Source organism: Salmo salar, chromosome 16 (genome assembly GCF_965601325.2).
Source record: "Salmo salar chromosome 16, fSalSal1, whole genome shotgun sequence".
Lineage (NCBI taxonomy): Eukaryota > Metazoa > Chordata > Actinopteri > Salmoniformes > Salmonidae > Salmo > Salmo salar.
Genome location: NC_138306.1, coordinates 34,738,043 through 34,761,176, shown reverse-complemented (window position 1 = coordinate 34,761,176; position 23,134 = coordinate 34,738,043). Strand labels below are relative to the sequence as shown.

The 23,134-nt window shown below is 43.4% G+C and overlaps 1 protein-coding gene across 1 annotated transcript in view; it reads right to left on the bottom strand.

Moving 5' to 3' along the window:
• Positions 1-23,134, bottom strand: part of LOC106573702 (cadherin-13-like) — a 422,569-nt gene that overhangs the window by 330,519 nt on the left and 68,916 nt on the right. The window contains exon 2 of the mRNA XM_014148994.3: positions 21,751-21,895. Coding sequence (XP_014004469.2) covers positions 21,751-21,895 — 145 coding nt within the window. The remainder of the gene's footprint in view (positions 1-21,750; positions 21,896-23,134) is intronic.

Here is a 23,134-nt window from a genome sequence, read left to right as displayed (position 1 = left end):
TCATGTTCCTTTGTGTCCACATCGCCAATGAACTATCATGGTCCAGACAGTCGTGAAGAGGGCACGACAAAACCTGAAAAGATTTGGCATGGGTCCCCAGATCCTCAATAGGTTCTACAGCTGCACCATCGAGAGCACCCTGACCAGTTGCATCACTGCCTGGTGTGGCAACTGCTCGGCATCTGACCGTAAGGCGCTACAGAGGGTAGTGCGAACGGCCCAGTACATCACTGGGGCTAAGCTACCTGCCATCCAGGACCTATACAATAGGCGGTGTCAGAGGAAAGCCCATAAAATTGTCAGAGAATCCAGTCACCCAAGTTAGACTGCTTTCTCTGCTGCCGCATGGCGAGCGGTACCTTAGTTCCAAGTCTAGGACCTAAAGGGTTCTCAACAGCTTCTACCCTCAAGCCTTATTAAGACTGCTGAACAATTAATAAAATCGCTATCGGACAATTTACATTGACCCCCCCCTCCCTTTTCTACAGTGCTGCTACTCGCTGTTTATTATCTATGTATAGTCACTTCACCCCCACCTACATGTACAAATTACCTCAACTAATCTGTACCCCCGCACACTGACTCGATACCGGTGCCCCCTGTATCTAGCCTCGTTATTGTTATTCTTGTTGTGTTACTTTTTATTATTACTTTTTATTTTCATCTACTTGGAAAATATTTTCTTAACTCTTCTGGAACTGCACTGTTGGTTAAGGGCTTGTAATAAAGCGTTTCACGGTAAATTCTACACTTGTTGTATTTGGCGCATGTGACAAATAAAGTTTGATTTGATATACACGGGGTACCAGTGCTGATTCAGTGTGCAGGGTTACGAGGTAATTGAAGTAGATATGTACATATCGGTAGGGGTATAGTGACTCTTTGTAAGGGCTCTGATCAAAACCGATCCCCTGTTTTCAATCGGCCTATTTCACCAAGGTCCATTGAAGTCATGTCTGTGTCAGCATTATAATACTTCTACAGTTGGCTTAAAATGAAAGTTGCTGACATTTTCGCATGCATTATTCAGCTCTTTTCATGAGGCTCGGAGAGGAAAAGTAAAAGTTCAGAGTTGAACAGTAAGTGAGGGCCATGAGGATGCATCAGTAGTACTTTGTGGTGAGAGTGGAGAAATATGGGTCAGAGAGTCTAATGAAGAGTGTCCCTGAATCTATGAGCCTCCACAATAAACACTGAAAGTGCACTGAAACACTGAAAGTGCTTTTCAAAGAGGCAGTTACATAGGTGTTGGTCGATGTCTTGAGTGCAAGTTTGCACTTCATAAGGCTATCACGGATGACTTGCTGATATAGTCTTGCGCATGAAATGGCCTGTGATATCTTATCTAAAACATTCAGTTAAAATACCAGCGATAATGTAGATAAGCAGTAGGTTGTAGATTGCAAACATAGAAATAGGACTAATATAAAACAAGATGACCAACTGGCTTATGAATCTCAAACATATACACTATATATACAATTAGTGGATTCGGCTATTTTAGCCACACCCATTGCTGACAGGTGTATAAAATCGAGCACACAGCCATGCAATCTCCTTAGAGAAACATTGGCAGTAGCATGGCCTTACTGAAGAGCTCAGTGACTTTCAACATGGCATCCTTATAGGATGCCAACTTTCCAACAAGTCAGTTTGTCAGATTTCTGCCATGCTAGAGCTGCCCCGGTCAACTGTAAGTGCTGTTGTTGTGAAGTGGAAATGTCTAGGAGCAACAACGGCTCAGCCGCAAAGTGGAAGGCCACACGAGCTCACAGAACGGGACCTCCAAGTGCATGTAAATATCTTCTATCCTCGGTTGCAACACCCACTACCACGTTCCAAACTGCCTCTGGAAGCAATGACAGCACAATAACTGTTTGTCAGGAGATTCATGAAATGGGTTTCCATAGCCGAGCAGCCTCACACATGCCTAAGATCACCATGCGCAATGCCAAGCGTCGACTGGAGTGGTGTAAAGCTTGCCGCCATTGGACTCTGGCGCAGTGGAAATGCGTTCTCTGGAGAGATGAATAACGCTTCACCATCTGGCAGTCCGACGGACGAATCTGGGTTTGGCGGATGCCAGGAGAGTGCTACCATAGTGCCAACTGTAAAGTTTGGTGGAGGAGGAACAATGGTCTGGGGCTGTTCTTCATTGTTAGGGCTAGGCCCCTTAGTTCCAGCGAAGGGAAATCTTAACGCTACAGCATACAATGACATTCTAGATGATTCTGTGATTCCAACTTCGTGGCAATAGTTTGGGGCCCTTTCCTGTTTTAGTATAACAATGCCCCTGTGCCCAAAGCAAGGTCCATACAGATCGGTGTGGAAGAGCAACTGGCCTGCACGGAGCCCTGAACTCAACCCCATCGAACACCTTTGGGATGAATTGGATTGCTGACTGCAAGCCAGGCCTAATCGCCCAACATTAGTGCCCGACCTCACTAATGCTCGTGGCTGAATGGAAGCAAGTCCCCGCAGCAATGTTCCAACATCTAGTGGAAGGCCTTCCCAGAAGAGTGGAGGCCGTTATAGCAGCAAAGGGGGGGACCAACTCCATATTAATGCCCATGATTTTGGAATGAGATGTTTGACGAGCAGGTGTCCACATACTTTTGGTCATGTTGTGTACTAGCTGCATTGAAAGCCACATCATAAATCATCACAAATCTGTGTCATCAATGTATGAAGGTCTGTTTTCCAAAAGCACAAACTTAAGATGCACTGCTAATAACAACCCAACCTAAACACAGATTGACCAAAAAACTGAAAAGTAATTAAGTGGTTCTTTCGCTTTTTTCTGTAAATGAAATTCTGTGCTTGGTGTTTCCCCAGGGGACATAACAAACGGGTGCGCTTGACAAATTAAAGAAAAAGCAATTTATTCAAAAACTTTAGGTTAATATGATCCTGACAGCATTCCATTTTAGTCAAACTTGCAAGTGTTTTAGTGCTTTGTTTTGGTGAAAACCATTTTTCAAGCTGTCAAAAAGAAAATGGAAATGAATAAAGCAAAAACATGGAAACATATTTAAAGATCGTGCTTCCCTGGTTTTCACTTGACTAACCCCATAATACCATTTAGGCTACCCATGCGTCTCTTTAAGTTGTTTTGATTGTACAGTGTAGGTAGGGATCTGAATATGTATTTTGAACCTTCGCTCCCACCTGATTTCTCAGGACCACTCTGAAGGTTAGTAATGAGGTAAGGTATGGCAGAAGTTTATACAAGACGGCTTCCCAAATAAAAAAATACTATAATGTATGCTATGGTAGAAATACGATAGTATTCACTGTACTGTTTTTGCGGACTGTAGTATACTGTAGTATTTACTGTAGTGTTTTTGGGGACATTACTGTAGTATTTACTAAAGTGTTTTTGTTTTATTATCTTTGACATTGAAGTGGAGGCTTTCTCCTTGAGGAAACATACAATCCACGTGCAGTGAATCCAATCAAACATTGGCATTACATACCAGTCATCTAGCAGACGCTCCCATCCAGAGCGACCCACAGGAGCAAACCATGGTCAAGCGCCCTGCCCAAGGGTACATCGACAGATCCCCCACCCAGTTGAATCGGGGACCCGAACCAACAACCTCTAGAGCACCGGCCCAACGCTCCCAACCGCCAGGCCACCAACCATTCAAGATACCCCTCAACCATGCAAGACCACCCCACAGTCCCCCCAGAGGGCGTACACATGGTATTTACTATGTGGATTTAAAGCACAAAATAAGAGTTCTTAATAAGGATGCCAATAATAATATGGTTCACAGTTACTCTCCTGATGTTTTGATGCAATGTTAGATTGACTTAAACAGCACCCATATCATCTGCACGGCTCATCGCCTCTGGGAGTTATGTCTTGTCTCAGAACTACCGGAACTACCTCTGTCACCTCTGTGACCCTGTGATACTCTGTAATGTAATTAGCTCTTTGTTTCAGTGTAAAAGCCACAGAGTTGATAACAGTACAGGGAACACAGCAGAGCTCAATGTACAGGCCACGTCCAGGCCGCTCGTCTGACAATCCCCAATCGATACTCAATCAAAGAGTTCATACCCTGGAGCAAAACTGTACTAGTGTCCTGTGGCAGCGGAGCCCTGGAGCTCTTCGTATCTCAGCAAACTGGAACATGCCTCTGACAAAGACAGAGCACAGCGCAGGACACAACCGGTGGAGAGAGAACACCGGTTTGAGATTTTGATATCCATGAACTGTAGGTCTCTCTGTTCAAACACTCCCGGCCACTGTCATTTGAAAGACGCAGGAACAGGTAATGTAAGTAGTGCTAGATGGAAGGTCTGTGTCAAGACACTGAGCAAACTCCTGCTTTAGGTTTGTCCTATCTAATCATAACATTGCCCATGGAAATGTTTTCAATACACAATCAATAACTTGAGCAAAGAAAGGTTATAGTTTTAAACTTTTAATGTGAAAAAGGAAATAAGGAGGGGGGGGGGGGGGGTTCTAGCTTTCACAGTCTCTCAGAGTTATCCCTTTCACAGTCTCTGTGGTCACAGTCAAAGGTCTGACACACACAGACATATGACCGAATGTCCAAGGACTCAACTCAACACTTTCGAAGAGAAGCAGCCTGGCCCTTGCATAAGGGTGCACTCCAGATATAATCTACTAAAATATGCTGTGGTAATAAGACATGTCCTGGGTAAATGTTAATTTCTATAAATACAGCCTGTTGTTTGATTTAACGTTCCCTCATCATATGCTGCATGAATTACCCACTAAACATCCCAACTGAGTATCAAACACGAAGACATAGCTAAAACAGCATCAGACCTTCTAAACCTGACAGCAACAACTGTACATTGGGGATACTCTCAGTCTTCTTCCCAATAAAAGTTTATCTCAGCGGAAAGAGCAGGGGACTTTTTGTAGATGAACTCCAAATCAGTTCTTGATGTTTTATCTATTGACGTAAATAGAGAGAGAGAGACCATCAAAGGCTTGATATCAGCAAGTTTTAAACAGCCTTGGGTATGCATGGCATCATGAATACTAAACCTCCCAGATGTAAACAAACTGAGAAGCTGAAGTTAAACCTCAGCTATCATCAGGCTCAGGGCTCCCAGTTATAGCTCCCTCTTTATTAGCCCAGGACCCAAAGATTAGACTAGCATTGATTTAAATTGAACAAAACATGTCAAGATATTTTTAAATGCTATCTCCATAAAACACTTTTCTGGCTCTCCTGCCTTCAATATAAACCTTTTAAAAGTCCCACCAGGGGACGTGGGCCAGTTCTAAAGGGGTTATCCTGTCGGCGAACACTTATGTGAAACAATGAGGGTAGATAAACTAAATTGGGGAACTGGAAAGAGTGCAGGCTCTTAAAATTCCCAGGCCGTTGGAGCAGAGGCAGATTGAGGCAGGGGAGAGAAGACGGGGGAGAGATTGGTTTGTCTGGTCTCTCTCAGTGGGGCTGTGTGAGTCAGAGCAGGGTCCCCTCGTCTCGCAGAGAGGGGGACAGATAATCAAGCCCCAGTTGATGTGGGACAGAGTAGAGGGACAGAAGGAGAATAGAAACTCTTTAATAGATTAGCAGCGTTCATGTAGTGGATCTGCCACCGGGGAGACCACAGTGGCAGCCACAGCTGCACCTCACAACCCACAGTACTGCCTGATTGTCCCTGGAAGTCTGGGAGAGAGCTCTGATCTGCATAGCACTCACGCATGACGAATGGAGAGGGGGAGAGGGAGGAAGGGATGGGCCCTGAATGATGCAATTTAGGGAGGGATGGGCCCAGAATGATGCAATTTAGTTCAGAGATGAACTAAGAGCCACCACATCAACTGCTAAAAGAGTGGTTTAATTTACCCCAAACCACTGAAATGTATTGGAATAAAGGCATATTCGCATATATTCAGATCAAATCGCACTGAGAATAAAGCATTTTTAGAGAGCTATTTTTTCCACAGAGGAGTCATGCATATTGCTCCTTATGGTAATTCAAAAGAAGAAAGCTCACTTATGATCGCTCCAGACAAATCTAATTGTAGTCTTTTGAGGACAAAAGTGTATAAATGAATGAATAAACAATGAGGGAGTGTTTATAGTTTCTCTAGAGGGGAGACAGACTTTTCACCGTCTACCCCTGAGAGACAGTTGGCTACACCACGATACACATCAGGACGCCTGCAGAACCTGTTCCTGGAGTCTCCCATCTCTAAATGAGGAAGTAGGACTGTCATGTGATGTGTCTCAAGTAAGTATCCCATAACCACTCTAACAAAACATTTAAACCAAGTACAATAATTTTCCATACAGTGTCCATAAGTGTCCAGCCATCAGTATATAGAGTAACCACTTTACTCAATCAACAACAGAGATTGAGTAAAGTGGTTGCTTGGCTTGAAGAACAGATAATGAGGCATTGTGTGAAAGGCTCCCCAAGCTGTGAGCAGTAGTGGGTCTGTGCTGTGAGAGACCCAGACAGCTATGTGAGGAAATCCTAATGGTACAGACAAGGTGCCATTATGCTACAAATTACCTGCCAGCATTAGCGTCACCCTTAGCCCAATAATTTTCTCTCCCGGATCAATCTGGAATCTGGCCTCCCTAGCCCTCCACGGGGGCCAGTCTTGGCAATTAGGTATTGATTTTGTTCTCCTTTTATTTTCTGAACCTGATGACCCAACACCCCGGTAGTCTCTCAGCTCTGCCGCTCCGTGTTCAGTTGTGACAAGTGGGAAACGCAGAAATGTCTCCTGTCAGACGGTGAACCACATGGGAGGAGGTAGAATAGGCTGCAGTAGGGCGATCAGTTCAGCAAGTCTGGACAAGGATTCATTAAGTAGAGCATCATTGGACACTTTAGCATGTTCTCACATATGAGGTCATTGGATACTGGGATAGTGCTAATGGATTTGAGTGTCATTGAATGGTTTGTAGTGGATGGCATGTCATGGTCCTGTTTGGCTCAGCTGGTAGAGTATGGTGCTTGCACCGCCAGGGTTGTCGGTTTTATTACCAGGTGTTACGGAGCTGCCCTTCCTCCCGGGGAAGGACTGCCCGTTCCATGATCTCGCCATCACGGTTGACAACTCCATTGTGTCCTCCTCCAAGAGTGCTAAGAGCCTTGGCGTGACCCTGGGAAACACCCTGTCGTTCTCCGCTAACATCAAGGCGGGGACCCGATCCAACATTCGCAGAGTACGACCCTGCCTTACACAGGAAGTGGCGCAGGTCCTAATCCAGGCACTTGTCATCTCCCGTCTGGATTACTGCAACTCGCTGTTGGCGGGGCTCCCTGCCTGTGCCATTAAATCCCTACAACTCATCCAGAACGCCGCAGCCCGTCTGGTGTTCAACCTTCCCAAGTTCTCTCACGTCACCCCGCTCCTCCGCACACTCCACTGGCTTCCAGTTGAAGCTCGCATCTGCTACAAGACCATGGTGCTTGCCTACGGAGCTGCGAGGGGAACGGCACCTCTGTACCTTCAGGCTCTGATCAGTCCCTACACCCAAAGAAGGGCACTGCGTTCATCCACCTCTGGCCTGCTCGCCTCCCTACCTCTGCGGAAGCACAGTTCCTGCTCAGCCCAGTCAAAACTGTTCGCTGCTCTGGCACCCCAATGGTGGAACAAGCTCCCTCACGACGCCAGGACAGCGGAGTCAGTCACCACCTTCTGGAGACACCTGAAACCCCACCTCTTTAAGGAATACCTGGGATAGGATAAGGTAATCCTTCTAACCCCCCCCCCCCCCACCCTCCCCCCTAAAAAAGATATAGATGTACTATTGTAAAGTGGTTGTTCCACTGGATATCATAAGGTGAATGCACCAATTTGTAAGTCGCTCTGGATAAGAGCGTCTGCTAAATGACGTAAATGTAAATGTAAATGTGTTACGTTCCCCAGTTTCTGTGTTGTAGTTTTTGTATTTGTGAGGGTGTGTTTCAGGAAATGGCTTCCTGAAATTCTCCCCAAGCAGCTGATTGGTCGGCCCCCATTGATGATTGGAGAGCTGACCCCGCCCCCTCGGCAGGACGCAGCTGTCTTCAATTACAGACTCCTTCTGAACCAATATAAGCCAGTGCTCTGTTGCTCAGAAGAGAACCAGATGATTGCTGAGAGAGGAGGCTGATGGCTGAGGGTTATATCATGTTGGTTGTTGCTAACAGAGATGGTTATATTATGTTAGTTGTTGCTGAGAGAGCTGATGGTTAATTCTGTGTTAGTTGTTGCTCAGAGTTTTTTGTTAAGTATTGTGTAGCCGCTGCTTCTGAGGTATGTGTGTAGCCGATAGGATGAAGTGGTTTTGATTATTGAAATTGTTTATAATATTCTTTCATTTGTTCCCAGGGGGGAAGGGGAAGGCACCTAGGGAGTGCTTGGGCATGAGGCCCGCGGGCATACATAATCAGTCATATTCACTGTCTATGCACACTAGGTAAGACCTGGTCGGACCATCCCCTGTATTTTGGTTAGTGCACCAGGTGGTGCTAGATGGGTAAGTAGTGGGTAGGCAGGTAAGATAGGAGAGGGGGCTTTGATATTTACTTTCTTTGCTTTGGTTCTGTCCAGCCCCTTTTCCCCAAAATTACCGTGCAACGGAATAAATTCTCAGTAAACGGTAATTCTCTGCCTTTTGTCATCCTTACTCGCACCTACAGTCCCATACCTCTTTCACACCACGTGGAGTTGAGTTGTAGGAGGGTGTTACGTTCCCTCTTCCTAGAGGCATGCGTAACACCAGGGCCATCCATACACAAAATGTATGCACGCATAACTGTAAGCTGCATTGGATAAAAGCATCTACTAAATTGCGTTTATTATTATGATGTTAGCTGATGCAATGTTAGTGGATCGTGCAAAAGAGTACACAATAGCTTTGCCCTGACCATCGTCTGTGAGTGTGTTTGTGTGTGTCAGAGAAGAATGACTGGCCCCTCTCATTGAAGCCATGGAAGTTCAAGGCTGACTGCGGTACTGGAAGCATAATTACTTCTAATAGACCAGATGTATGTCCTTTTATAAAAAAATAACACACAGAAGAAGCTATAAAGAGAATTTATTTGCTAATTGCAGTACCCTGGATGGCCTTCGACTTGAGTTACCATTGAGAGGAGGCAGCACTGACCTAGCCTGCAACATCCTTTCCTGTAGTAGTTCAAACTGCACATTTGAAGTTTTTTATTGTACTATCTTGATCCTACAACAGTTTCATAACCCGGGAACTTTCCTGTCCCATCCTGATAATAATCTGTCCCATCCCGTGCTCATTTTTAATCGCAGAAATAACATCCTCTGTTAGCTGCTTGTCTGTCTGTCCCCTGCTCTGCATGTGATTAGCCATCATCAATCACTGTATATATGGCAGCCATAGCAGCTGCTCCGTTTGGCTGTTGCTCAGTAAAGATTGTCTATTACTGTATATGGATAAATAATCTATATTATGTAATCTATATTAGGCCTACACATGTTTTTTTTTTTATATAAAAAAATATAATATTCCTATACTGCCCATTCCTTTGAACTGCCGATTCTGTCACGTTCAGAACTTGACTCTAGAACTTCCCTCCCATTCCTGACGGAGTCCTGTTCCCGTGTCAACCTGTACATGTTACGCCATTCGTATAGTCTTCATATACAGTGCATTCGGAAAGTATTCAGACCCCTTCTACATTTTGTTACGTTACAGCCTTATTCTAAATTTGATTAAATCAATAACAATCCTCATCAATCTACCCACAATACCCCATAATGACAAAGCTAAAACAGTTTTTTTTTAAATGTTTGCAAATGTATTACAAATAAAAACATGCCTTATTCACAAAAGTATTCAGAACCTTTGCTATGAGACTCCTGTTTCCATTGATCATCCTTGAGATGATCCTTTCTACAACTTAATTGGAGTCCACCTGTGGTAAATTAAATTGATTAGACATTAATTGGATAGGCACACACCTGTCTATTTAAGGTCCCACAGGTTACAGTGCATGTCAGAGCAAAAACCAAGCCATGCGGTCAAAGAAATTGTCCGTAGAGCTCAGAGACAGGATTGTGTCGAGGCACAGATCAGGGGAAGGGTACTAAAACATTTCTGCAGCATTGAAGGTCCCCAATAACACAGTGGCTTCCATCATTCTTAAATGAGAGAAGTTTGGAACCCCCTATACTCTTCCTAGAGCTGTGCAGTGATGCTCCCCATCCAACCTGACAGACGTTGAGAGGACCTACAGAGAAGAATGGGAGAAACTTCCCAAAATCGGGTGTGCCAAGCTCGTAGTGTCATAACCAAGAAGACTCGAGGCTGTGATTGCTGCCAATGGTGCTTCAACAAAGTACTGAGTAAAGGGTCTGAATACTTATGTAAATGTGATATTTCAGTTGTTTTTTATACAGTTTCACACATTTCTAAAAACCTGTTTTTGCTTTGTCATTATGGGGTATTGTGTGTAGACTTTTATGAGGGGGAGAAAACTATGGAATCCTTTTTAGAATAACACTGTAAAGTAACAAAATGTGGAAAAAGTAAGGGGTCTGAATACTTTCTGAATGAACTGTATATAGTCTCTCTCTCATGATAGCGATCGAACTTAGGGCTACCAGTGTGTTACCGATTCATCGTTCTTACAACGGCCAAAGATGTAACGTGTTTCTCAAAACACCATGCAGAAAAAACATTTGCTAACTGTGTCGTTGGAGCATGTGTCGATACATCTTACCTCAAAATTAGAATTATTCCACAATGCTGATCAGCTCCAAGAGATATATTATCACCTACACTCGTAGAAAAAAAAGGTGCTATCTAGAACCTAAAAGGGTTCTTCGGCTGTCCTCATAGGATAACTCTTTGAATAAACCTTTTTGGTTCCTGGTTAAACCCTTCTGGTTCCAGGTAGAACTCTTTATGGGTCCATGTAGACCCCTTTCCACAGAGGGTTCTACATGGATCCCAAATGTTTTTAGCCTACTCTATTGCACACATGTTGTTAAACATCATGAAATATATTGCGGTACAGACAGTAGCCTACAAATAGCAAATTAGAAATCAATTGAGTGAGCTTGAAAATGATTTCAATATAATTGTAATATACAGGCCTATGTAGCCTACTATATTTATATTTTAATACAATAATCTCGGTTTTCATTTGAATCATCCTTTGTTGTTTGTAGCCTAACAATTGCAGACATTGGCAACTTTTGTATTTCTAGTCAACTGCGTTCTGAAGTTATTGGAGAGATCTTCTGTTTATAAAGTGACACGGAAGGGCAAAAAATTATCTGACAACGCACATATCTGTTCTACGAGTGGTCTGAGGCAGTCAGTAAATAAGAAGCATTTTCAATTGCAACTTTAGTACCAATGGTTTTGAAAAACAGCTTGGAGATTTAGCGATGCTCCTACGAAGGTTCTTACGATTAACTTAGCCTTAAGATGCTTTTGGGAAACTGAGCCGAGAGCAAAGCAGAGTCAGACTGCGTAGAGGAATGCAGATGCATCCTTCACATCCATTCTCACAGCTGGAGCCTCGGCGATAATTACTTCTGATAGAGACACACATTTGATGGTAAAACTTGCACAAACCCAGTTATCTGGAATATGTTCATTTATTCCTCATCATGTTCAATTTCATGAGAAGGATTTGTTTAAATACTTAGCTGACAAAAAACAAACATGGCCTGAGTACTGAGGGCAGATATAGAAAAACACCCACCCCCAACACAAATGGCCAAATAGAGGCATGCACTTTATTCCACACAGATACCTTGAAGATGTACTGTAAATATTTTCATGAACTGTAGCAAGGCAGACCAACTATTCTAAGGCTGTCAAAAAAGATGGGGTGCTTGGGGTATAGGAGAAATTGAGAGAGTAAAAACAAAAAGCAAACGAGAGTGCATGTCGAAATGTACAAACAACCTTGGGGCATGCATGGCAGTGAGAGAGGAGTAAGATAGAAAGAGTAAAAATGGAACTGAAAAGGAGTGTGGGTAAGTAAACAGAAGGGGAGAAAGGCTTGCCAGGAGAGCTGGGCTTGGGGTTGCTCAGTTATCAGTTTGCACAGAAATGTCAGGAGCAGTGAGCCTTTGTCCCCTGCAGCCTCCCCTGTTGCCTGCTGGCCCCCACAACAGAGACAAACACACCACACATCACATACATCACCATACTGTATTATCACATACTACAGTAAAACACACACTCCACACAAACATAATTTCCATGGTAGTTTAGAGGGTTTGTTTGGGGGCAACTATACTAAGTATGCTGTGGTATGGTTAAGTTATTCTTGAAGAAATATGGTGTGGAATATTGCAGAACATATGTAGGGTAAAGAGTGAGGTAAATAAAATAAGGCAACCCACATGAAATAATACTATAGAAGGCCTAAATACTACAGTATTCACTCTAGTGTTTATATTCTCTTTACTGTAGTATTCATTGTAGTATACTGCAGCAATTAAAGTTAACGATAATATAAAAACTGTAGTATATTCTATAGTAATTCATGTATTGTTTTTCAGTTTGTAGTATACTGTAGTATTTACTGTAGTGTTTTGTGCGGCCTGTAGTATACTGTAGAATGTACTGTAGTGTTTTTGGATACAGCCCTTAGCAGTGGCATATTGGCCATATATCACAAACCCCCGAGGTGCCTTATTGCTATTATAAACTGGTAACCAATGTACAGTAATTAGAGCAGTAAAAATAAATGTTTTGTCATACCCGTGGTATTCGTCTGATATACCACGTCTGTCAGCCAATCAGTATTCAGGGCTCAAACCACCCAGTTTATAACATAGTTTATTATTTATTAACTGTAGTGTTTTTGCAGATAATACTGTAGTATTTACTATAGTATTCTACAGTATACTACTAACTTCTATAGTAAGTACTACACATGTTAGTGTGTAGTGTAGTATTCTACAGTATACTACAGTATTCGATTTTGGAAAGCACACAAACACATGCTTGCTCCTCACACATTAATATCGAAATCAAACAAACAAATTAACTCCTCTACAGGTTGTGTGTTACAGTAATGTAATTTTATGGGAGGGTAAGGGTTAACCCTGGGGAGCATGTTTGAGGCCAGCAGTAGGGTTGTAAGGTCTCTGATTGGACCCCTCCTCCTGGGAAGTCCATATTGATGACAGGACAGGACAGGCCAGAGGTCCAGGACTCGTCTAGGACCTGTCCACCTCTATGATTAATGATGCAGTCAGTGGTCATTTGCTGAATGACATGGGGGCATTTTGAGTGTGAGGCTGTGGGGTTGGGTCCTGATTAGGATGGTATTGGCAGGGGCATAATTATGAGACTGATCCCATTAACCTCATCTCACACCCACCCCTGTCCACATAGACGCCTAGCTAAATAACTACGGTACACCTTGCCTGGTGCCACCTCTCAGGAGCAGGGGCAAAGTGCACTAAATTCATCTCATTACATTCTACTGGCACTGTGTGTGATTGACTGAAAACGTATCCCACCTGCCCCCCCATAACCCGCTTCCAACAACCCTGAGAGCTGTAGCAGTGAAATGAGAGCAGGATTTAATTGTCTCCTCTGTACATCATCAGTCAGATCCCTCATCTCAATTTGATTTACCATGGCAACTGCGCCAAAGAGATGTTATGAAAATATAGTGAAATTAAATCAAGACCAGAGCGTTTTTGAAACATATCATAGCAAATAAAACAAATCAGCTTCAATCTTATTAAAGCGAGTCACTCGGAGGACCTGATTCTACTTTGTAGAATAAATCGAATCCAAACTAGGCAGGAAACTACACAACATAGCCAAAAGTATGTGGACACACCTTCAAATGAGTTGATTCGGCTATTTTAGTCACACCCGTTGCTGACAGGTGTATATAATCAAGCATACAGCCATGTAATCTCCATTGAAAAACACTGGCAGTAGAATGGACGTTACTGAAGAGGTCAGTGACTTTCAGCGTGACATCGTCATAGGATGACACCTTTCTAACAAGTCAATTTGTCAAATTTCTGCCCTACTAGAGCTGTCCCGGTCAACCGTAAGTGTTGTTATTGTGAAGTGGAAATGTCTAGGAGTAACAACGGCTCAGCCACAAAGTGGTAGGTCACATAAGCTCACAGAACGGGACCGCAGAGTGCTGAAGTGCATAGCGTGTAAACATTGTCTGTCCTCGGTTGCAACACACACTACCGAGTTCCAAACTTCCTCTGGAAGCAACGTCAGCACAATAACTGTTCGTTGGGAGCTTCATGAAATGGTTTTCCACGGCCAAGCAGCCACACACAAGCCTAAGATCACCATGTGCAATGCCAAGCGCCGGCTGGAGTGGTGTAAAGCTTGCCGCCATTGGACTCCAGAGTACTGGAAACACGTTCTCTGGAGTGATGAATCAGGCCACCATCTGGCAGTCCGACGGACGAATGCCATGACAAAGCTACCTGCACGAATGCATAGTGCCAGCTTTAAAGTTTTGGGAGGAGTAATAATGGTTAGGGCTAGGCCCCTTCGTTCCAGTGAAGGAACATTTTAACACTACAGCATACAATAACATTCTAAATGATTCTGTGCTTCCAACATTGTGGCAACAGTATGGGGAAGGCCCTTTGTAGTTTCAGAATGACAATAACCCCGTGAATAAAGCGAGGTCCATACAGAAATGGTTTGTCGAGATCGGTGTGGAAGAACTTGACCGGCTGGCACAGAGCCCTGACCTCAATGCCATCAAACACCTTTGCGATGAATTGGAATGCCGACTGCGAGCCAGGCGTAATCGCCGACATCAGTGCCCGACCTCACTAATGCTCTTTTGGCTGAATGGCTGTTATAGCAGCAAGGATGGACCAACTCAATATTAATGCCCATGATTTTGGAATGAGATGTTCAATGAACAGGTGTCCACATACTTTTGTTCATGTAGTGTAGTTCTGAAATGTTAATGCAGTGGAATTTGCAAAACCTTAACTTGTCTTAGTAAAAGGATTCACACTTTTAACTAAGATGATTCATCTGTATTTTGGCCTGAACCTCCATATCCCAATAAAAACCTAGCCCGCTGGGTATCTGTCATATTCCTGAATCCCACCCAATTCACTGCAAGGCTTTAAACCATAACTTTACTAAGAGCTACAGGGATATCTAAAGTAATTCCATCATTTGGACCTTTGGCTATTAGAAAAACCTGCTTTGGTTCTTGATATTAGTTCAATGTGCAACCAAGAGCTCTGTGCCTACTGTTTTACTACCCCAATGAGAGTTTAACATCATTATGACTTCATTAGCCAAGCTGTATGCATCCATACAGCCAAACGGTGCAGTTGAAGACTATTGTCACCATGGGGAATAACACTGCATTACTCTACTGACTGTGGGATTCATTTCTCACTTTGCCTGCTGACTTTCCTCCCTCATCTTCTGTACATAGTATACTGTACATAGTGTTATGTACAGTATATTTGTTTGTGTGTAGGGATAGGCATTTGAAATCATTTCACTATGCAAATAATATCATAACAATTCTTCGGATTTCCGGACAGTTCTGATGTTTTGTGTTATTGTTTATACTTGGACACTTGCTTACTGCGCAGCCTACGTAACAGCTGCAGCACATCTCTCCTGAGTCGCACAGGCTGCGCATTAAGAAAGTTGGGCAGGGGCCAGCAGTGTGTGTGACACCTGAGGGAGAGAGAGAAAAAGTAGCCACTGAATCGCGTTAGTTAGACAAACTTGTAAATGCCATAAATTATCTATCATCCCATCTGGCAGTGCCGGTCTTTACAGCATCAAATCGATGTAAAGAAGCTAGCTAAGATACCCAGAGGCTATTTTGTTGCGATACCCATCCTTGTCTACAACGTTCCATTCAGATTAAACAACAGCCCACCTGTCGGTTGCTCGTTGTGACCTACTACTTCTCATTTAGCTAACTTAATTTCGTAATTGTTATTCCATTTTGCATTGATTGTAGATCTCCCACTTCATGTTGCTACACATGGAGCCTCTGTAGTGCCAACAGCAACAAGCTACACACGTTAATTAAAGCAGTGTAGGCTATTAGGTAGCCTATGTCTTTTTATGGGGAATACGTAAAAAAAATGAAATTCTAAAGTTTGTTATTTTATTAAATTAAGTGTATCAAATGGCATGCTATATCCTTGTGTGTAGCAATGTCACATAGATCATTTTATTTAATTGAGACAAAGCCTTTTGATTTGATGTGATTTTCATTGATAAGAATTCTTTATTTCACTCAAAAATGAATACTTTCGCAATGTATTCAAATACCAACGTCTGTTCAGATATTCAAATAGCTGTGCCCATCCATATTGGTGTGCTAATGATAAGAGCACAAGGACCTGATATCATCTCAAATCGAATCAAATTTTATTGGTCACATACACTGTTTAGAAGATGTTATTGCGGGTGTAGCGAAATGCTTGTGCTTCTAGCTCCGACAGTGCAGTAATATCTAACAAGTAATATCTAACATTTTCACAACATATACCCAAGATGCACGTAATTCTAAGTAAGGAATGAATTAAGTTTGCTGACGACACAACAGTGGTAGGCCTGATCATCGACAACAATGAGACAGCCGATAGAGAGGAGATCAGAGAACTGGCAGTGTGGTGCCAGGACAACAACCTCTCTCTCAATGTGAGCAAGACAAAGGAGCTGATCGTAGACTACTGCCGCTCTTGAAATGCACCTGCTGTTGATGGAGTGCACCACGGGGGGGACGCCTGCGTCCCACCTAGCCCATAGAGGTTAAGGATACATATATACTACCAGTCAAAAGTTTGGGGTCACTTTGAAATGTCCTTGTTTTTGAAAGTAAAGCACATTTTTTGTCCATTAAAATAACATCAAATTGATCAGAAATACAGTGCAGACATGGTTAATGTTGTAAATGACTATTGTAGCTGGAAAGGGCTGTTTTTGTTATGCAATATCTATATAGGTGCACAGAGGCCCATTATCAGCAACCATCACTCCTGTGTTCCAATGGCACGTTGTGTTAGCTAATCCAAGTTTATCATTTTAAAAAGCTAATTGATCATTAGAAAACCCTTTTGCAATTACGTTAGCACAGCTGAAAACTGTTGTGTTGATTAAAGAAGCAATAAAACTGGCCTTCTTTAGACTAGTTGAGTATCTGGAGTATTAGCATTTGAGGGTTCAATTACAGGCTCAAAATGGCCAGAAACAAAGACCTTTCTTCTGAAACTCGTTAGTCTATTGTTGTTCTGAGAAACGAAGGCTATTCCATGCGATAAATTGCCAAGAAACTGAAGATCTCGTACAATGCTGTGTACAACTCCTTTCACAGAACAGTGCAAACTGGCTCTAACCAGAATAGAAAGAGGAGTGGAAGGCCCCGGTGCACAACTGAGCTTGAGGACAAGTACATTAGAGTCTCTAGTTTGAGAAACAGACGGAATGCATACGTATTCACGTCCTTTGCTATGAAGCCCCTAAATAAGATCTGGTGCAACCAATTACCTTCAGAAGTCACATATTTTGTTAAATAAAGTCCACCTGTGTGCAATCTAATTATCACATGATCTGTCACATGATCTCAGTATATATACACCTGTTCTGAAAGGCCCCAGAGGCTGCAACACCACTTAGCAAGGGGCACCACCAAACAAGCGGCACCATGAAGACCAAAATGTACAGGGTTGGGTTATAAAAAAATATCAGAAACTTAGAAAATCCCACAGAGCACCATTAAATCCATTATTTAAAAATGGAAACAATATGGCACCACAAAAAAACCTGCCAAGAGAGAGCCGCCCACCAAAACTCACAGACCAGGCAAGGAGTGCATTAATCAGAGAGGCAACAAAGAGGCCAATGATAACCCTGAAGGAGCTGCAAAGCTCCACAGCAGAGATTGGAGTATCTGTCCATAGGACCACTTGAAGCTGTGCACTCCACAGACCTGGGCTTTACATAAGGGTGTCCAGAAAAAAGCAATTTCTTAAGGAAACAAATAAACAAACACGTTTGGTGTTCACCAAAAGGCATGTAGGAGACTCCCCAAACATATGGAAGAAGGTACTCTGGTCAGATGAGACTAAAATTGAGCTTTTTGGCCATCAAGGAAAACACTATGTCTGGCGCAAACGCAACACCTCTCATCACCCTGAGAACACCATCCCCACAGTAAAGCATGGTGATGGCAGCTTCATGCTGTGGGGATGTTTTTCCATCGGCAGGGACTGGGAAACTGGTCCGAATTGAAGGAATGATGGATGACGCTAAATACAGGGAAATTCTTGAGGGAAACCTGTTTCAGTCTTCCAGAGATTTGAGACTGGGATGGAGGTTCACCTTCCAGCAGGACAATGACCCTAAACATACTGCTGAAGCAACACCCGAGTGGTTTAAGGGGAAACATGTAAATGTCTTGGACAGGCCAGACCTCAATCAAATTGAGAACCTGTGGTATGACTTAAAGTTTGCTGTACACCAGCGGAACCCATCCAACTTGAAGGAGCTGAAGCAATTTTGCCTTGAAGAATGGGCAAAAATCCCAGTGGCTAGATGTGCCAAGCTTATAGGGACGTACGGGGACTCTACAAAGTATTGACATTGGGGGGGTGAATAGTTACGCAATGAATTGTTATGCAGTTTTCTTGTCTTAATTCTTTATTTGTTTCACAATAAAATATATTTTGCATCTTCAAAGTTATAGGCATGTTGTGTAAATCAAATGATAGAAACCCCCCCAAAATGTATTTTAATTCCAGGTTGTAAGGCAACAAAACAGGAAAAATGCCAAGGGGGTGAATACTTTCGCAAGCCATTGTATGCCTCTTATCCAGATGGGAGAGGGCAGTGTGGTGGCGATTGCATCGTCTGTGGTTCTATTGGGGCGGTAAGCAAATTGAAGTGGGTCTAGGGTGGCAGGTAAGGTGGAGGTGATGTAATCCTTAACTAGACTCTCAAAGCACTTCATGATGACAGAAGTGAGTGCTACGGGGCGATAGTCATTTTGTTCAATTACCTTTGCTTTCTTAGGTACAGGGACAATGGTGGCTATCTTGAAGCATGTGGGGACAACAGACTGGGAAAGGGAGAGATCGAATATATCTGTGAACACACCAGCCAGCTGGTCTATGCATGCTCTGAGGATGTGGCTTGGGATACCATCTGGGCCAGCAGCCTTGCGAGGGTTAACACGCTTAAATGTCTTACTCACGTCGGCCACGGAGAAGGAGAGCCCACAGTCCTTGATAGCGGGCCACGTCGGTGGCACTGTATTATCCTCAAAGCGAGCAAAGAAGGTGTTCAGTCTGTCCGGAAGCAAGACGTCGGTGTACGCGATGTGGCTGGTTTTCCTTTTATAATCCGTGATTGTCTGTAGACCCTGCCACAAACGTCTCATGTCTGAGCCGTTGAACTGGGTCTCAACTTTGTCCCTATACCAACGTTTAGCCTGTTTGATTGCTTTGGGGAGGGAATAACTACACGGTTTGTATTCTTCCATATTCTTGCCATGGTTAAATGCGGTGGTTCGCGCTTTCAGTTTTGCACGAATGCTCCCATCTATCCACGGTTTCTGGTTGGGGTAGGTTTTAATAGTCACAGTGGGTACAACATCTCCTATGAACTTCCTGATAAACTCATTCACCGTATCGGTATATGTGTCGATATTATTTTCTGAAGCTACTCTGAACATATCCCAGTCCGCGTGATCAAAACAATCTTGAATCGTGGATTCCGATTGGTCAGACCAGCGTTGAATAGTCCTTACCACGGTTGCTTCCTGTTTGAGTTTCTGCCTATAGAAGGGAGCAAGATGAAATCGTGGTCCAATTTCACGAATGGAGGGTGAAGGAGGGCCTTATATGCATTATGGAAGGTAGTATAGAAATGGTCGAGCGTTTTGAATTTCGGTAGCCTTTTCCTCAAATTCACTTTGTTAAAATCCCCAGCTACAATAAATGCAGCCTCAGGATATGTGGTTTCCAATTTGCATAAAGTCCAGTGAAGTTCTTTGAGGGCCGCCGTGGTGTCCGCTTTGGGGGGATATAGACCTCTGTGGCTATTATTGACAAAAATTCTCTCGGGAGATAGTACGGACGGCATTTGATTGTGAGATATTCTAGGTCGGGTGAACAGAAGGACTTGAGTTCCTGTATGTTATCACAGTTACACCGTAAGTCGTTAATCATAAAACAAATACCTCCACCCTTCTGCTTCCCGGAAAGATGTTTGTTCCTGTCGGCGCGATATACTGAGAACCCAACTGGCTTTAAAGAGTCAAACAGAGAGTGCCATGTTTCCGTGAAGCAGAGTATGTTACAATCCCTGGTGTCTCTCTGAAAAGCAACTCTCACCTTGAGCTCATCAATTGTATTATCCAGAGATTGGACATTAGCGAGTAAAATACTCAGGAGCGGTGTGTGGTGTGCACGCTTCCTAAGTTGGATCAGAAGACCGCCTCGAGTAACTCTCCTTCGCCTGTGTTGTTTTGGGTCAGCCTCTGGAATAAGTTAAATTGCTCTGGGAAGAGCAAACAAAGGATCCGCTCCAGGGAAGTCGTAATCCTGGAAGTTCTGGTGAGTTACCCTTTTGTGTTGTGCAAACTCACTCTCTCTCTCTCTGTCTTTTTCTCTGTCTCTCACAAACACACACACTATTACACACGGCCATACATATATGTGCACACACGCACCCACACACACACACACACCCACACACACACACACACACACACACACACACACACACACACACACACACACACACACACACACACACACACACACACACACACACACACACACACACACACACACACACACACACACACACACACACACACACACACACACACACACACACACACACACATAGTGACAGCTGAGTGAGTGGTAAGGGAGGGTGAGGTGCCTTGTGACTGGTCTAAACCACAGTGTTTGAGATTGCTACAGTAACCAGCCCAGAGAGGGCGAGTAGCAAACGAGGGAGAGGGGCCGGAGCCGGGGATAGCAGAGCAGCAGAGCCCCAGACAGGGCCAGCTGGAGACCACAGAGGAAATGTGATATGGTGGAATGAGTTCAGACCTCTAAGGGCTCTGCTCTCTCTCACTGACTTTCGAATTTCTGCAGCCCATAGAAGTGGAAAGAAGAGTGAGGAGATTTCATCCACTTTCCAAATGGTCTGCTTCCTGTGTGATTCATTGAACAACAAAAAGACAACAACAATAACCTCGTAAAAGGAGGAAAGGAATGAAAAGCTCAACTGATGATGTTCATCTTTCTATGGTCACATTTCTTGCCAAGGTGTGTACGAAGCACGTGCATTATTCTGACACATTCATGGGTTTTTTCAAAATGTGTCAGTGTATGTCTTTGAAAATTGAAGAAGCACTTGAGAACAATTATGTTCTCAAGTACTGAGCACAAATAATCAATATGACAAAGTAATTACTACCAAAATGTTCCTGTCTCTCTTTTGTCCCCTCAGCTGCTTTCACAGAGACCACCATTAATTCAACACTATGAAGTCTAGTCAAAGAATGGTTACTGCTGGCGGTAGCAGACAGTCGATAATGACACTCAGTCACCATCTTCATACTAGCTTTCCCTTGACCCAGGGTTGTCTTCAGTAGGAACCAAACGGCTGAAATGGGGAGAGTCTCCAATAACGTGTCCAATAAGAAACGCTTGTTTTCCTTTTCCATTGCAAAATGTTGGCAGCAGTGTGCACTAATTAATATTACCCAACATGGCCATAGAAAAGCAGAGAGAGCAGCATCTCCTACCTGTAGGTGAGCCCTCCAGCACCTCCCCAGCGTAGCGGGTCTCCTTGAAGATGGGCCTGTTGTCATTCTGGTCATTGACGTCCACGAGCAGGGCTACAGGACCCTCCACCAGCTTCCCATTCAGGTCTGTAACAGACACCTCCAGCTGCAGGCAGGACACACAAGGGTCAGGACAGGAGTTCAAAGGTCACAAGAGTATTTCACTCATCCAGTTGGCATTGCAGGGTTTATGCGGGATGAACACGGGTAGATAGACATGTGAAAGTATAGAGTACCTGATTGCGTGTTAAACACCTGAGAGATTAATGTATGAGAAGAAGAGGTCAATCAAGTGGTTGAAAATGTGTAAAAAAAAGAGTATTTTGTATGAACAAGAGTAGTTTATGTATTTATTCTCGGACTCAAACACACACACACTCGGCACATAGGCACGTAACAAATAAAGCAGTGACTACATTGTTTCCAATGATATTCCACTTAAAGCACTGTAAACTCTATGTAAAAAAAAAACAGAAAGTGGTGCAAATCTAGTGCTATTCCATTTGCCTCTGTTTTCTCTCTCTCTCTCAATTTCACAACACTACAGCAGCAGAACTTATAATGTAATGAATAGATGGACAGTGATGAAAGTTAACGACTGTAATTTTCAGCCAAATGATGTCGCAAGCATTTATCTCCCGCTGAAGTGAAAATGTCACTTAGAGAGAGACTTTGAAACATCAGTCCTAGGCTCTGTGCAGGGGGGGTAATTACATTGCGTTTTGTTGCCCATGGTCCGCAATTACTCTCAACCAGCAGGAGAGATGAGTGGCTGTTCCTGTTCCTGAATGAAATGGATGGATCTGGTGTTAGAGACCTGCTCTGCCATGTTACCAGTGAGAAGACACAATGAGAGGACACATTAGGCCTGTTCTCAGATATGAAGAGGTCCTAGTAAGCTCCAAACCACAGGAAGCATCTCAAACTCACTCACCCCACTGGGCGCACACATCAGTTCAACATCTAGTTTGGATTTACATTTAGTTGAGTTGTCTGTTGTGAATTTAATGTGAAAACAACAAAACATTTTTTGGTCATTGGATGTCATTGGATTTAGGTTAAAAGTTAGGTGAAAAAAAAGACAAAATGCCCTTTGGTGATGACTTTTTGCAAATCCAATGACTTTTCATTGTCATAAAAATATTTTTTGGGGGTTGAAATGATATTGAAACAATGTTGATTCAACCAGTTTTTGCGCAGTGGGACTCCTCACTCACTTCCCAGAATGACTCTAGAGTGTGCTCTCATCAAACTATGGATTCTTTCATTCACCATAGTTATTTATCTCTCCCTATCTTCCCTCTTCACAATGTCCCCTTCTCTCCCTCGATCCACCTCCACTTCT